Below are 13,001 nucleotides of genomic sequence, written 5' to 3' on the forward strand. Positions count from 1 at the left end.
GGAGTCATAAATCACTTGACAAGAATCCTGGAATAGGAGCCTGGATTTTCTGCTCCTGGCTCAGTGTTGTACCAGCATAAATCAGTTGGCTGGGCAGAAAATAGATGGGACTGCCATTCCATCGGAACTCCATCCTCTTTAGCCCCCATCCTTTTTTCTGCCATCATTTCCAGCAGCTAAGAGAAGAGGCCACCCATACATACCATATAACATCAGTTTCACCTCATAGGTGCCAGGGTAAAGGCAGGAGATAATTTATAAAGAGGTCACTAGCTAGATTAGCAGGAATTGCTCAGATTGCTGTGATTAACAATACCATAAATGCATTCAAAAAGAAGTTGTCACTCTACATTGTGGTGAGGGCAATTCTTCCTCTAGTTAGGGAGATGAGCTACCATCAACCAGTAGACAGTGTTTGAAGAGGGGATGCGAAATTAGTTTTAATAACCAACATTTTCAAAATTTCAAAAAAAATCTTTATTTCCAAAAATCATGATTATACACAACTTAGCAATTTCACAGAAATCATTAACCCTTCATCCCAATCTCATTAAAGACAATACTACACTGTACAGGTACAGTTAAAAACAAATACATTCTACAGTGCTACAAAGGTCTACACCCTTAGAAAGGGCTTTGATTGAGAGCGTCCTGATACCCACTAATGGTTCTTCCGGACTCCCTAGATAATTTAAGTACCCAAAATGTGTTTGAAAAGTACCTAATTTTCTCACATCTACATTCATAGAAAAATAAATTCTGATGAGTTTTGTGAGCTATATTTAAGACTCATAATTGAGGTACTTGGTTACAAACACAGTGCAGCAAAAATGCCTGTGTATCCTGCAGACTCAATCAAGTATAAATACAGGTGCACAGTTAATTTGAATCCAAAGTATTGTTACTTCTGTACAGAAAAGAAAAAAGGAGACAAAAGATATTTTGTGCACTATCAGTCTGCATCAAACTATAACTTAATCAACTCAGCAAGCTGTCCTGTCAGAAATATGTTTAGTATTGTACTTCACAGATATATCTGATGAAAAGTGAGCAAGATATCCCAAGGTTGCAACATTTGATTCTACAGTCCTATGCTAAAAAAAAATTGAATCAACTCCCTTCATTGCAGTTTATGTACATTTACTTAAAGATGATCCTGCATCTAAAATGAGGCTAAACACAGCTGTGTAACTTAGTTGTCAAGCACAACCATGCCAAGAAACTCTAAGGCATCAATGCAGTCCTACTGCTAGCACCATGCAATCGAAAAGTATGCTGGCTTCACTAAATATATATGTGGGTGTAAACTCTTCAAAGTGTTAAAAATGGAAACTGTAGCAATAATATTTAGTTTGGAAATAAGCACACAGACAAAAAAAAATCATATACTCAAACTTACCAACTGAATTGGTATAAAACTCTTGTTTCCTTTAAATAAGTATTTCCCAGAGTATAAGTATTTCCCCCCAAAATGAGATTGTTACAAATAGGGCAAATTTAGTTTATCCAAGAACCTTGGTGTACAACATTTCAATTCATTCCATTGAAAGGCGTAGCTTCCAAGGTGTTATTAGTCTGACAATAAAATTGATGGCTCTGATAGGCTAATGAGGTGTTTCAGGTAAGCCAAGATCAATAACCCTGTTAATGTGATGGTTCCACACAGTAGGTAAGATTTGAGCACAGCACAATCCCAAAAATGTTGCCATTGGTTTTAGTCTAACATGGCATCACATATCATCTTTATGGAAAAATCACAGCCTATTTTTGTTTTATTGTACCATAGCATAACTCTAGTTTTAGACCCTAACATTAAGGGGCCAAAAATTATTTTATCGGGATCATTGTATTTCTTCGAATAAAAAAATATAAAAAATGTTGTTATAAATTTTTCACCACTTAAAAAACTTAAGTGTTGAGAGAAGGTTCTTTGTAACATTTTTCCTGGGTTGAGGATCACAAAACCATTGCTTAGTAGCCTGAGTAATTAGAGCAGCAATTCCACTGTTATCAGATACATTTTACATAAGACAGCACAAGGGACTGTACTCCATTTGTTTTTGGATAGGGTAATTCAATCCTATGACTGGATAAAGTGCATGCGAGCCAGACTTCCTACAGTCACTGTTATGTCACTTTTACTTGTTTCCTATTCCACATTCCACGTTTGGAGTGGTAGTAATGAAAGAAGTTCCTCATGTATAATCTCTCCACTTCCAACCCAGCCTGGAAAATCCTATGAATAATAAGAGGTAAAGAACATTACACTAAGTTTGCAAAAATCACAAAGTCTGATTTTTTTGGCTTTGGCAACGCAGATATTTTGTTGCTCAGTGTTTGCAAACATGGCAAATACTGTTTGAAAATTATCCAAACAATAGTAAGGGTAAATCGCCTCCCCAGTTTGATGACATTTTAATCGGAATTCAATTTATTGACAACACATTACTTCTTACAGATATGTAAATACAACACAAACCATTCAGAGTGTGCCCATTTCTGAAAGGGATCCTTCTCTGATAAGGAAAGACAATAATAAAAGCTGGCTAAATCCTAACAAAACATTTTTAAATGAATGTTCATTAAAAGAGAGATGATAACAAAATAAAGATCCCATTTTCCTTTCTCTTTCTGATATCTAGTGGTGATTATGGAAAGAAGGGATTAAGTATTTTGCAAAAAGAAGAGCACATTTCTTCTTGATGGAACCAAAGGTAAAAGTTGTAGCTTTCCTCGATGGTTTAGTGAGTAAATTTCTAATGTGGAGTTCAGCCACACAGATCAGGAAGGTCCCAGGCTTGATCCATGATCTTTGAGGTAGCCAGTTTGAGCTGGGGCCATTTTGTTACTTGGCCCCTGGATCCGGGAGGGAAAACACAGCCAGGCTTTCTACTCGTGATTATCAGTGGCCAATGCAGCAAATGTACACGTGTGGACATTGTGGAAGGCTAGCGTCAAGATTGGCTAACATGGCTTCCAGATTCAATGAGGTTGCCCAACATTTATTTTAACTTTCAAATCTGTTACCTATCCAGTAGTTCCCAGTCTTCTCCTCCCCAGTGGTCACGGAATTCTTTCGTATTCATCCCGCCTATACTGTCAAGATCCGATTTGTAGATTCCTAGCAAGCCAAAGCCATTCATTTCCCAGTATCCTAGAGGTTAAAGTGAATAAATATTATTTGTTTCAGCAACTTAAGCCACTTGTACAGAAGTGTACTTTAGCATCTGCAGACAGGAAAAAGATCAGGAATTAACAAATCAAACACTCTAGACCAATCTTGACCCACATAGGATCAAGCACCTACATCCTAGACGCCAACCATCAATTGAGGATTCGGAAAGGAGAATGATCTACTTTGTCAAGCTGAGAACAAGTTCTTCTTTTAAATCCTTAGTAATCACTTTGCCACCTATTATAGTGTCAATATCTATTTTTGGTCTCAAAATTAGCATACCTGAAAAGTTAATGTTAAGAGAACACCCTAAAATAACTAGCAAAAACCTAGATTAATTGCAAAGTAATAACTTAAGTTACTTATTGTTGTCACTTACCATCAGGTTCCTGTGGGGAAGAGCCACAGTTCAGTCTCATTACTATAGGGGCAAATGCCATCTTTCCTTCCACACAATGTTTTCTGATGCTGTCTATTATGCTTGGCGGAAAGTATATGTGCAGATCACACAGGAAGACAATGCTGTGGTCATCCTGAAATGAAGAATAAGGAACGCATGAAGCAACATTGATGACTTCAGCTTCACTGTAACCCAGCAATGCAGAGTCAGGTACTAGGTTGTCTTGAAAGAGTCAACTGGTTCTGTATTTTTGACTCAATAGGTAGATTTTACAAATAAGCACTCCTGGTGCCAAGCTTCATGTGCATATTGGAAATTTGGATGTGAAGGTCAAAATGAGATACCTTATAAGATTTTCCATCCGTTAAAATTATTTTTAAAATCACCTCTTCACCCGAATTCCCGATTTACATTCTAGTTGCATTAAGCACTGAACTGCGAGCACTGATCTATAAACGTTTACCCCACAATCCACTTACTATGGTTGAACACCATCAACATTGTCACTAGGATTTCAGTTCAGTCCAAAGACAGATTTATGACATTGTCATACAACTGTGTATTAGGCATTTTTTCCAAAAAGATTTCAGTAAAACACGATGGCGCACAAACAACACACATAGAGATTTTGGCTTCCAAACTAAGAAGGAGCATTTTGAGCTATATAAGGATGAAGTACCAGTGGATACACGTCTGTCACGAGTGATGGACCAATGCAAGATGGTAAATTAAGAGTTTTACACAAGAAGGGCATTGGCATGCAGATGATCCTGCAAGAGTGGATGAAGGGCTTTGCGTTGTTTTGAATGTTTTTGTCCGAGTCAGAGGATGTACCAGGCCGTGTCTTAATTTTTGTTAATTTCCACAACATTTTTTTGGTTAATCATTTTTCCCTTCCCTGCTGACATCTTTTCCCGGGTGGAGGATGGACTAGAGACTTACTTTAGCTAGTGGGTAAAAGCTACCTGAGAGTGGTTTGATGTAACTGTCCTTCTGATTTTCCCCCTCTTCTTCCCTGTAAGTTATGTCAAGCAGCTCAGCCAACTGAACACCAGACTGGGACCAGAAGATCTTTGAATCCTGGCAGTCTTTTACCCTTACATGGTGGATTAAAAAAAAGTATCTTATCCTAGGATGGAGGGAGAAAACTGGAGACTGCAGAGACTAAGCAGTGCATGCCATGCTGTTCTGTTATCTTCTGACTGTTCAGCAATGGGAACGGGTATCAGCGCCATTAGGCATTCATGTCTCAAAAAAACCCAACTTCCACGAGTAATCAATTGTTCCCTCTCTTTCTCTACCCCATAGGCAAATGCCTAATCTTTGCTCGATACCTCCCCATGACAACAACCCTGAGAGCCGTAAATCAGTGGGTGGGGAACAGTGAGCCCAAACCCTCATCTCATCATCCTGGTTTCCATGCATCGGAGCTCAATTTGCAGACACTGTGCAATCCCCAAAATCTAATTTTATTTAAATCACCTCAGTGATGATGGATAACACCAGGCTGACAACTATTTAAGGGCAAAATATTGATATTATATATTTTATATTAAAATATTTTGCATACGGGCAAACTGTCCACAAAACCTTATTTCCTGTGTCATAATTTTGAGTCACACTTTTTAGGTCAACATTTAACATTGAAACTCCTTATGTAAACATTTATAATGGGGAAATCTCATTCCCTACCTAAAGATGTAGACATTGCTCTGAGCCAGTCAAAATATAGTGGTAGGCCTGTGGTGCTACTACAGCACTCTCATGCCACTCCCAGCTACACACCTTGTGCTGAACATGCCCTAACAAGTCCATAGACTCTGCTTCGCAAACACTCTACTTCAGGCAAGTTTTTCATTTATCAAGGTTAAAATTAATTCCCAGCTTGTGCTTGGACTTTGAAATCACCTGTGTAGTGTTTCTTGCTGTCCCGGTGCTTCGGTCGGCCCTGGCCGAGACCAAATATGTCTCCAACTTTCAATTTGTGGTTGCCCCACTGCTTCCATCAGGCCTGGCCCTGGTCTAATATGGCCTTACTGTCAGCTCAGGTCCCAGCCCAAAAAGGCCCTCTGTCTTTGTCAGTCCAGACAAGGCTTTGGTCCTTGCCAGATTCAGCCTTGCCTATTGTGAATTCCCCACCCCCATTATGGATCTCCCTATCCTCAAAGTAATAGTTTCAGGTGTACTCTATTTTGGAACAATGCCATTACATATAGGACAGGTGTTTGCTGTTGATGTCCTGTGTGCAACATCACGGGACATCAACTGGTAATAATTACACTTTTAAAATCACTTCAGAGTGGGCTCATCAAATTTTACTGGAGCAAAATCCTGACGCTCTGAGAAAAGTAATATTTTATTTGTATGTTTAAGCCCATGTTTTCTCACAGCTCACCCACGCAATGTCAACCTAGATAATAAATCTAAATCAATCTAATTCAATAGTTTACTTTTTTAACAACCAGCTCTGTGAAAAACAATTCTCACACAATCCAAGGATGTGGAACTGGTCATCCTGAAAAAAATTGCCTCTCTCTCTTGTTTCTACCTCACTTTTGTTCTTCACTTCTGATTCTCTCTAACTCCTCCTGTGTCTTCCTCACTCTCTCTTACACAGACATACACCTTCCTCACTTGTGTCTTTCAGCTTCTTCACTTCTGCGCCCTTCTCACTTCTGTAACTTTTTTTCTCATTCACTTCCTTCCCTTCTCTCCCTCTCGCTCACACCTTCTCGACTTTCTATCTGTCTCTCTCCACCTTCCCTTCTCTGGTTTACTCTTTATGCTTTTCTGCCTCATTCTTTCTCTTTTTCTGGTTTGTCTCTTTCTTCCTCCTCCCTTGCTTTTTCTTCTACACTTCACTGATAATCATAGCGCTTAAAGAAAGGCATAATTCTGTTCCATGGGCTAGCCCCCGAACATCCTCATCTTCTTAAAGTGGCATTGCCACCTGAAATTATATAAACATTATGGATCCTTTGAGATATGCCATTATGAAGTTATAAATGATTGAAAATGGCATGTTTCGCATTCAACCCATTTTTACGTGAGACTGCTGCCCTCCCTCTTCCTCCTGTATATATTCGGGGTGGAACAGGCAGCTTGCCACATGGAATGTATCAAACTGATATTTCAGAATAATCTTCTTGCACCCGCTCGGGGTGATAAATACATCATTGTTTAAGAACCACTATAGTGTCACATACAAGTTCCTCCTGTGTTCCACCTGGAGAAAATCAGAGAAGGAAAATGCTACTGGTTCCAAAAATGAACAGTTCTTAAACATACTATTCTGAAAATAGTTAAAACTCCACAATCAAGTTCTCAACAGGGTCCAAAAAATAATAATTGGCATGGAGCACAAAGCAAGAATTTTGCTCCACCCCAAAATGATTTAACTAAATAGATTTTGCTGCATGTGAACTTCAGTCTATAGCTGCAGAAAGTTTGTTGAAATGCCCTCCCTCTGTCCATTCATAAGGTAATTAACTTAAATAACAGAAGGAGGTTAATGAGGCACTGGTAAAAGTATCAACGTGAAGTCTTGCAGTACTGAAACAGGGCGAGTCCTCGCAATAATGTAACACTTTGGGCATCTAATGTATGCAACTTCTCAAATCCAACTTTCTTGCACATGATTTTGATTGTCATGTGTATACCTTGGGCCCTCGGAGGCAGACTGCAGTATTCGCACATGTTTGCTAATTATTCAGCTTGCACAAACAGTCCCTCCATTGAGGACCCTAATAGTTTATGCCTGGACACTTGCCACTTTTATGAGTGGGAATAAATATCCATTTCCAATCTCTGTTACTGGGTTTGGTATTTGTTGTTATTGTCACAACACATCAACTATCAAAAGACTACTTAAGAACAAGTCATGCTGCTACTTTGAAACTCATTCAGTTAATCACCTCGTGTTATCAAAAAGCACTACAGATCGTGCACCAATATAAAGTGGAGATTATCCATTTACTTCAGTAATTGCAGCAGAACCTTATTCAATGTGAGGCTGGCTGTTGCTCAGTAACTACAGTGTTAACCTTTTTTATTTAACTGGAAAAGTTATTCTATCCAATACAGAACATACTCTGCCACACTTCATATTGGGACCACTTGCAACAGCACTGCAATTTCAGAAAGGTACGTGCATATTCCAATAGAAATTCTCTGGATTCATTTATAAAAATATTTTACAAGCAATTGGAGGTACAAATCTCTACACCGAGTGGATCTTCACTCAAACTTATTGGGGCCGAATTTACTCAGCTGTTTTGCTGGACTCCCACAATAACTCTGGTGGGAGTCAGGTGGAATGGCCTGGAAAAAGGCTGGGATCCTGATATACTAGGACCCAACCTGAATTGGGAATTTCCGCTTGGCCTTATAAGGGAAGGACCCCCTGGCCATTCCTTACATGGTCATTGATGTGGATTAGCCAGGTTCAGGTCAGGGGCTCCTTAGGGGACCAAAGTGGGTAGTGAATGGGTCTCTTGATGGAGCGGGGCTTGGGAACCTTCGTCCCCAATAGTGGTGCAGGCACTTGCCGGCCCCATGCAACTGAGAAGCTCTCTAATTGAACCTGCAGCTCTGGCGGGTCAGCACTGGAGGGCATCGGCAGAGGCAACCCTGGCATAACTGCCAGGTTTTTAGCTCCTGTATCTCTTTGCCGGGGGATTGCACCAGCAGTAGTAGCAGAGGGAGTGGGCCGGATCTGTTGGGGCAGCACAAGGGAGTGAAGCGGGCCAAGGCCGTTGGGTCTGTGGCCCCAGCTAAACTTCAAAATGATACAGGAGATAATGTTGAGGGCAAGAGCTTGCCATGACTGACTCCAACTGCAGCCAATTGTAAAAAAAAACAAAGCCCCAGTATCAGCATAATTCCAATACAGTTTGCCTACTTATAAAAAGCCTTCACCATATTGTAAATTCACATTTTAAAGTTACAAATTTGCAAAAGAAAAATGAATCTGTGACAGAGAATGCCAATCCCTGCACTAATTATACTCTTAAAATCACACAATTTAAAAAAAAACTTAAATAATTAAGATAGCTACAGTTATAATCCCAGAAAACATGTAGGTATATATTATCACAAGTGATCCCTGATAAACTCTTAGTTTGATAGGAAATGTTTTGTTTGCATTAGAATTTCTAGAAATTGTAGGTAATAGTCAACTTATTACTACAATCCATTTAATTATTTACTCAACGAGTCACTGTAAAGATAGGCCAGCTGACAGTGAGACAAACACAGAGAGGCTGCAAGTGATAGACAGCAAGATAGACAGCAACTGAAAGTGCAACAGAAAAATAATTTTTAAACAAAGTGATTTGATTTCTAAAATGTCTTGCTGTTTTAGGTGAAATTTGACAATGGATGAATACTGCCTAATGTGTTGTGCATTCCACTTTTGGGAGAAAATTGGTGAACATCTTATACGGGTTACCTGAGCATTTCGCTCGGTTCAGGGAATTCACACAATAGGAAGTGGCTTAGTACACTGGAATAGATGTTCAGATCAGGCACATGTTTATCTACAATTGACCAGACTACAGTAATAACACTTTTATCATTTTGATAAATTTTAATCAAGTTATTCTTCCTTACCTTTATTAGATCTATTCCAGCCTGCAGACCAGCTGAGCGCTCAAAATTCCCCTCAAGTTTCACATATTGATATCTGTCCACAAAGCAAGAACTTGCGTCAAGAAGCGTACATATTTCAGTTCTAGTTTAACTACACACTTGTTAAAGAAAGAAAGTGTTGGCTTTATTGAATCACATAGATTTTTGATAAGGAGGATTCTTCTGCAACTTGAGGTGAGCGATGTCAGTGCTGGACAATGGAACATTTTTTCACTCTGGGTACTCAGCATCAAAATCAAGCACACCCCAAGGTCCGTTATTAATCAAATGCAGAGTAAAACTCCCTCTGATCAGCTCCAACAATATGTCTTAACCCCAACCTCTAAGGAGAGCTCTATGTTGCACTAAAGAATTTTTTTTCACTTGTGACATCAGCCATACTTCTGGGAATGAGATTAGCAGTTTAACACTGACTTGTGTGAAAATCATGGACCTGCACCAAGAAGTAGCTCAACACCATCCGGATTCAGTTTGTGTAGGACCTTACAGCTAGTAGAGAAAAAGGATCTTCATCCCATGAGCATCGGCTGCATCAAACCCGGGTCCCAAAGGTGAAAAGACCATGTCCTCTGATAGGAATGCTTGGAGATTCAAATATATGGGGAGCATAAAAGTGTATAACTGTCACATATGGCTATGGTAACAGCCAAGGGGAAGCAAGTACCCATGATTGAAATGTATTATAAATTATATTATTACATGGAGAGTGATCTGTAGAAGTAGCACAGTGAACTTTGTAGTAATGTTACATGATTGAGTAATCAGTGGTAAATCTAATCAGAGTTCCTCTTTGTGTTTACAGAGGAGACTGTAAAGTAGTTGTCCGTTTACAGAAAAAATGCCCTTTTGTGATAAACTGTGAAACCAACTTTCTTTAGCATGTTGTGTGTGAAATGTGACAGATTATTTAGTCATATAAAAATATTTATTAATTCCATAAGGTCATAGTCACACAATTAGTAGGCAGCCTGCAGAGCTAGTTTTCATATCATTATTTCAACTTTATTGCAAAAAGCTTTGATTTTTTTTGTCACATCTTTGAGAAAAAAAGGAAGGAGGGAGAAAGTCACAGCTACCTGGTCAGCATGCTATGTTTCATGGCTTTTTCAACATCCATGTCTGTACTACTGTAATCGGTGATGATGACGTTGAAGTACTCATCGCCGGTGGCTCTATACAACTCTTCCATATCAAAGATAAATTGCTGCACCCATCGAGCTTGATTTTTCACTGCAGGAAGAATGCAGAAATTATTTCAAACATTATACATTTATTGATAAACATCACCGAGTTCAATAACAGCAAGTATATTAACTTCCCCAACCTCCAATGCCCCTCCCCACTCACAAACCATTTCTTACTCTCCTTTACTGATCTCCTAGAACATTAAGCCCTTGAACTTGAACCCTTTCAATGCCAAACCTATATTTAGATTTGAAAAAAAATGCACAGAAACTAACATTGAAACTGAATACCTGTGTTGCCAAAAAACTAGACACATTTCAGTTGGAAGATTTGGGAAATTGGCAAAATCATAAAACATAGAATTTACAGCACAGAAACAGGCCAAACTTGCTCCACACAAGTCTCCTCCCACCTTACTTCATCTAACCCTAACTGCATATCTTTCTACTCCTTTCTCCCTCATGTACTTGCCTAGCTTCCCCTTAAATGCATCTATGCTATTCGCCTCAACTACTCCATAGGGTAGCAAGTTCTACATTCTAACCACTCTCTGGGTAAAGAGGTTTCTCCTGAATTCTTTATTGGATTTATTAGTGACTATCTTATGGCCCCTAGTTTTGGACTCCCCACAAGTGGAAACATCTTCTCTATGTCTACCCTATCAAACCCCTTCATAATTTTAAAGACCTCTATTAGGTCACCCCTCAGCCTTCTCTTTTCAAGAGAAAAGAGCCCCAGCCTGTCCAATCTTTCCTTATAGTTATACCTCTCAGTTATGGTATCGTCCTTGTAAATCTTTTTTGCCCCTTCTCCAGTACCTCTATATCCTTTTTGTGATCATCAATTTGTTTTGTTCTCCTGGCATTTTAAGCTACTACTTTCTCCTGTGTCACAGACTATCCCTCAACTAAGAGACAAGGAAATGTCCTCATTCCAGACCGCTTGTGCTGGTATACATTGACTCATTGTCCATTTTACCATCACTCCACTTGATGTCTATTAAGATCCTGAACTCACTGTGATGGAGTGGTGAGGAAAAACCCAATTCTCATCACTCTGTAATGCAGGTAGTTTGTGCACAAACTTGGATGCTACTGGACAGCCCTAATTATCATTAATGGAAAAAGAAATCTTCAAAATGGACTTTACAGCAAAGCACTGAGACCTTTTACATGATCACAATAGACTGTTGAGAGATGAAAAGTAGTTTTGAAACGTTAACTCCCTTTTCCCAAATTCAACTCCAAGCTAAGAAAAAACAAGTTTATATTGTTTCATAAACAGCTATATACCACATACATTTGATGGGTTGCTAGTCATGGTTTTGTAGAACACTGCTTCTTTCACTGCAGAATTGGAACACACGATCAATTATACTACAGTCATTAGCTTAACAATGGCAATTTGGGAAGGGGAAAAAAAGGGATAGAACAGCAAGTACAGTGTGAATATGGAGTTCCTATATTACATTTGTGCACATTAAGTTAAAATGAGGTATCCAAACTATTTGAGAAACAGTTTCATTTGCATAAGTAAATCATTTGTGACAATGGGTATCAAGTCAAATTTTGTACTGTATAAACAACATTAATTCAACAGGAAGCTAGTATATAGTATATTAAAACAACTGTGCACACGCGGCATACTGGGAGGTTCAGTCAGATTGGTTAGTGGATAGTTGGATAATAAATAGTATTAATTGCACCAATATTCTTGGGACTATTTAAAAAAGTGAGAGGCACATTCCTCCCTTGGACCTGAAATAAATAATCTGAATAGGGCTTATTCTGCAACATACAACTGTGTAAGAATGCACAGCTGTAGCCATGTGATGTGGTTTAGTGTTGCTGAAGCTAACCTATTAATGCATAAATTTCAATATTAAGTAGTTAGTAGGTGTGGCCCTACACAACATTCCTCCATTTAAAATAAAGGGCGACTGCTTGATAACAGTTAACTAAACTATTTAAAATATTAGTTGATTCAAATTCTAATGAGATGCTAAGAGCCATAGTCCTTATTGTTTTCTGCAAATTGCCAGCAATTGCTATCAGAGCCTTCTTAAAAATGATACCCCTCCCCCACATGTAGGCGCTAACATACAACCTTACCTGGAACTATAAAGTGTACCACAGCATTGCGCTGCCAGGTGAATCCTGTTGGCGTACACAGCATCATTTTTTCTTGATTTTCCCTAAGTTGCCGACCTCTGTGCCGGAAAATGTTCCTCATCTTCCGTTCATCATCACCATCCATGTAGTAGCCATTTCTGTTGAGGCTATAAATGTATTCCGATAATCGAACAATTGTTTTTTTATTCATCAACAGCTCAAGCTCCAGGAGGTATCGACTTCCATGTACGCGATCAAGGCGTTTTTCAATACTGACTATTTGATGAAGCGTATATATTCTGTTACCAAATTTAAAAAATCATTCTTAGAATGAACACTGTAAACATGCTTCATTTAACTTACAATTACTTGTACTATCCATTTTCCACCTTCAATATTATTAGATTGCTAATGTTTTAGCTTAAGTTTCCCTTACATCTTGCTGGACAGATAAAAACAAGAATGACATGTTAAAAAGGGA

The 13,001-nt window shown here is 38.8% G+C and overlaps 1 protein-coding gene across 2 annotated transcripts in view; it reads right to left on the reverse strand.

The window, feature by feature from the left end:
• Positions 1-453: 453 nt before the first annotated feature.
• Positions 454-13,001, reverse strand: part of b4galnt3b (beta-1,4-N-acetyl-galactosaminyl transferase 3b) — a 133,180-nt gene continuing 120,632 nt past the window's right edge. For both annotated transcript variants that reach the window (XM_067999651.1, XM_067999650.1), the window contains exons 15-20: positions 12,521-12,819; positions 10,301-10,454; positions 9,186-9,258; positions 3,555-3,708; positions 3,028-3,154; positions 454-2,236 (exon numbers count right to left, since the gene is read on the reverse strand). In XM_067999651.1, coding sequence (XP_067855752.1) covers positions 2,128-2,236; positions 3,028-3,154; positions 3,555-3,708; positions 9,186-9,258; positions 10,301-10,454; positions 12,521-12,819 — 916 coding nt within the window. In that variant the 3' untranslated portion in view covers positions 454-2,127. The remainder of the gene's footprint in view (positions 2,237-3,027; positions 3,155-3,554; positions 3,709-9,185; positions 9,259-10,300; positions 10,455-12,520; positions 12,820-13,001) is intronic.

This window comes from Heptranchias perlo, chromosome 18, assembly GCF_035084215.1.
Source record: "Heptranchias perlo isolate sHepPer1 chromosome 18, sHepPer1.hap1, whole genome shotgun sequence".
NCBI lineage: Eukaryota > Metazoa > Chordata > Chondrichthyes > Hexanchiformes > Hexanchidae > Heptranchias > Heptranchias perlo.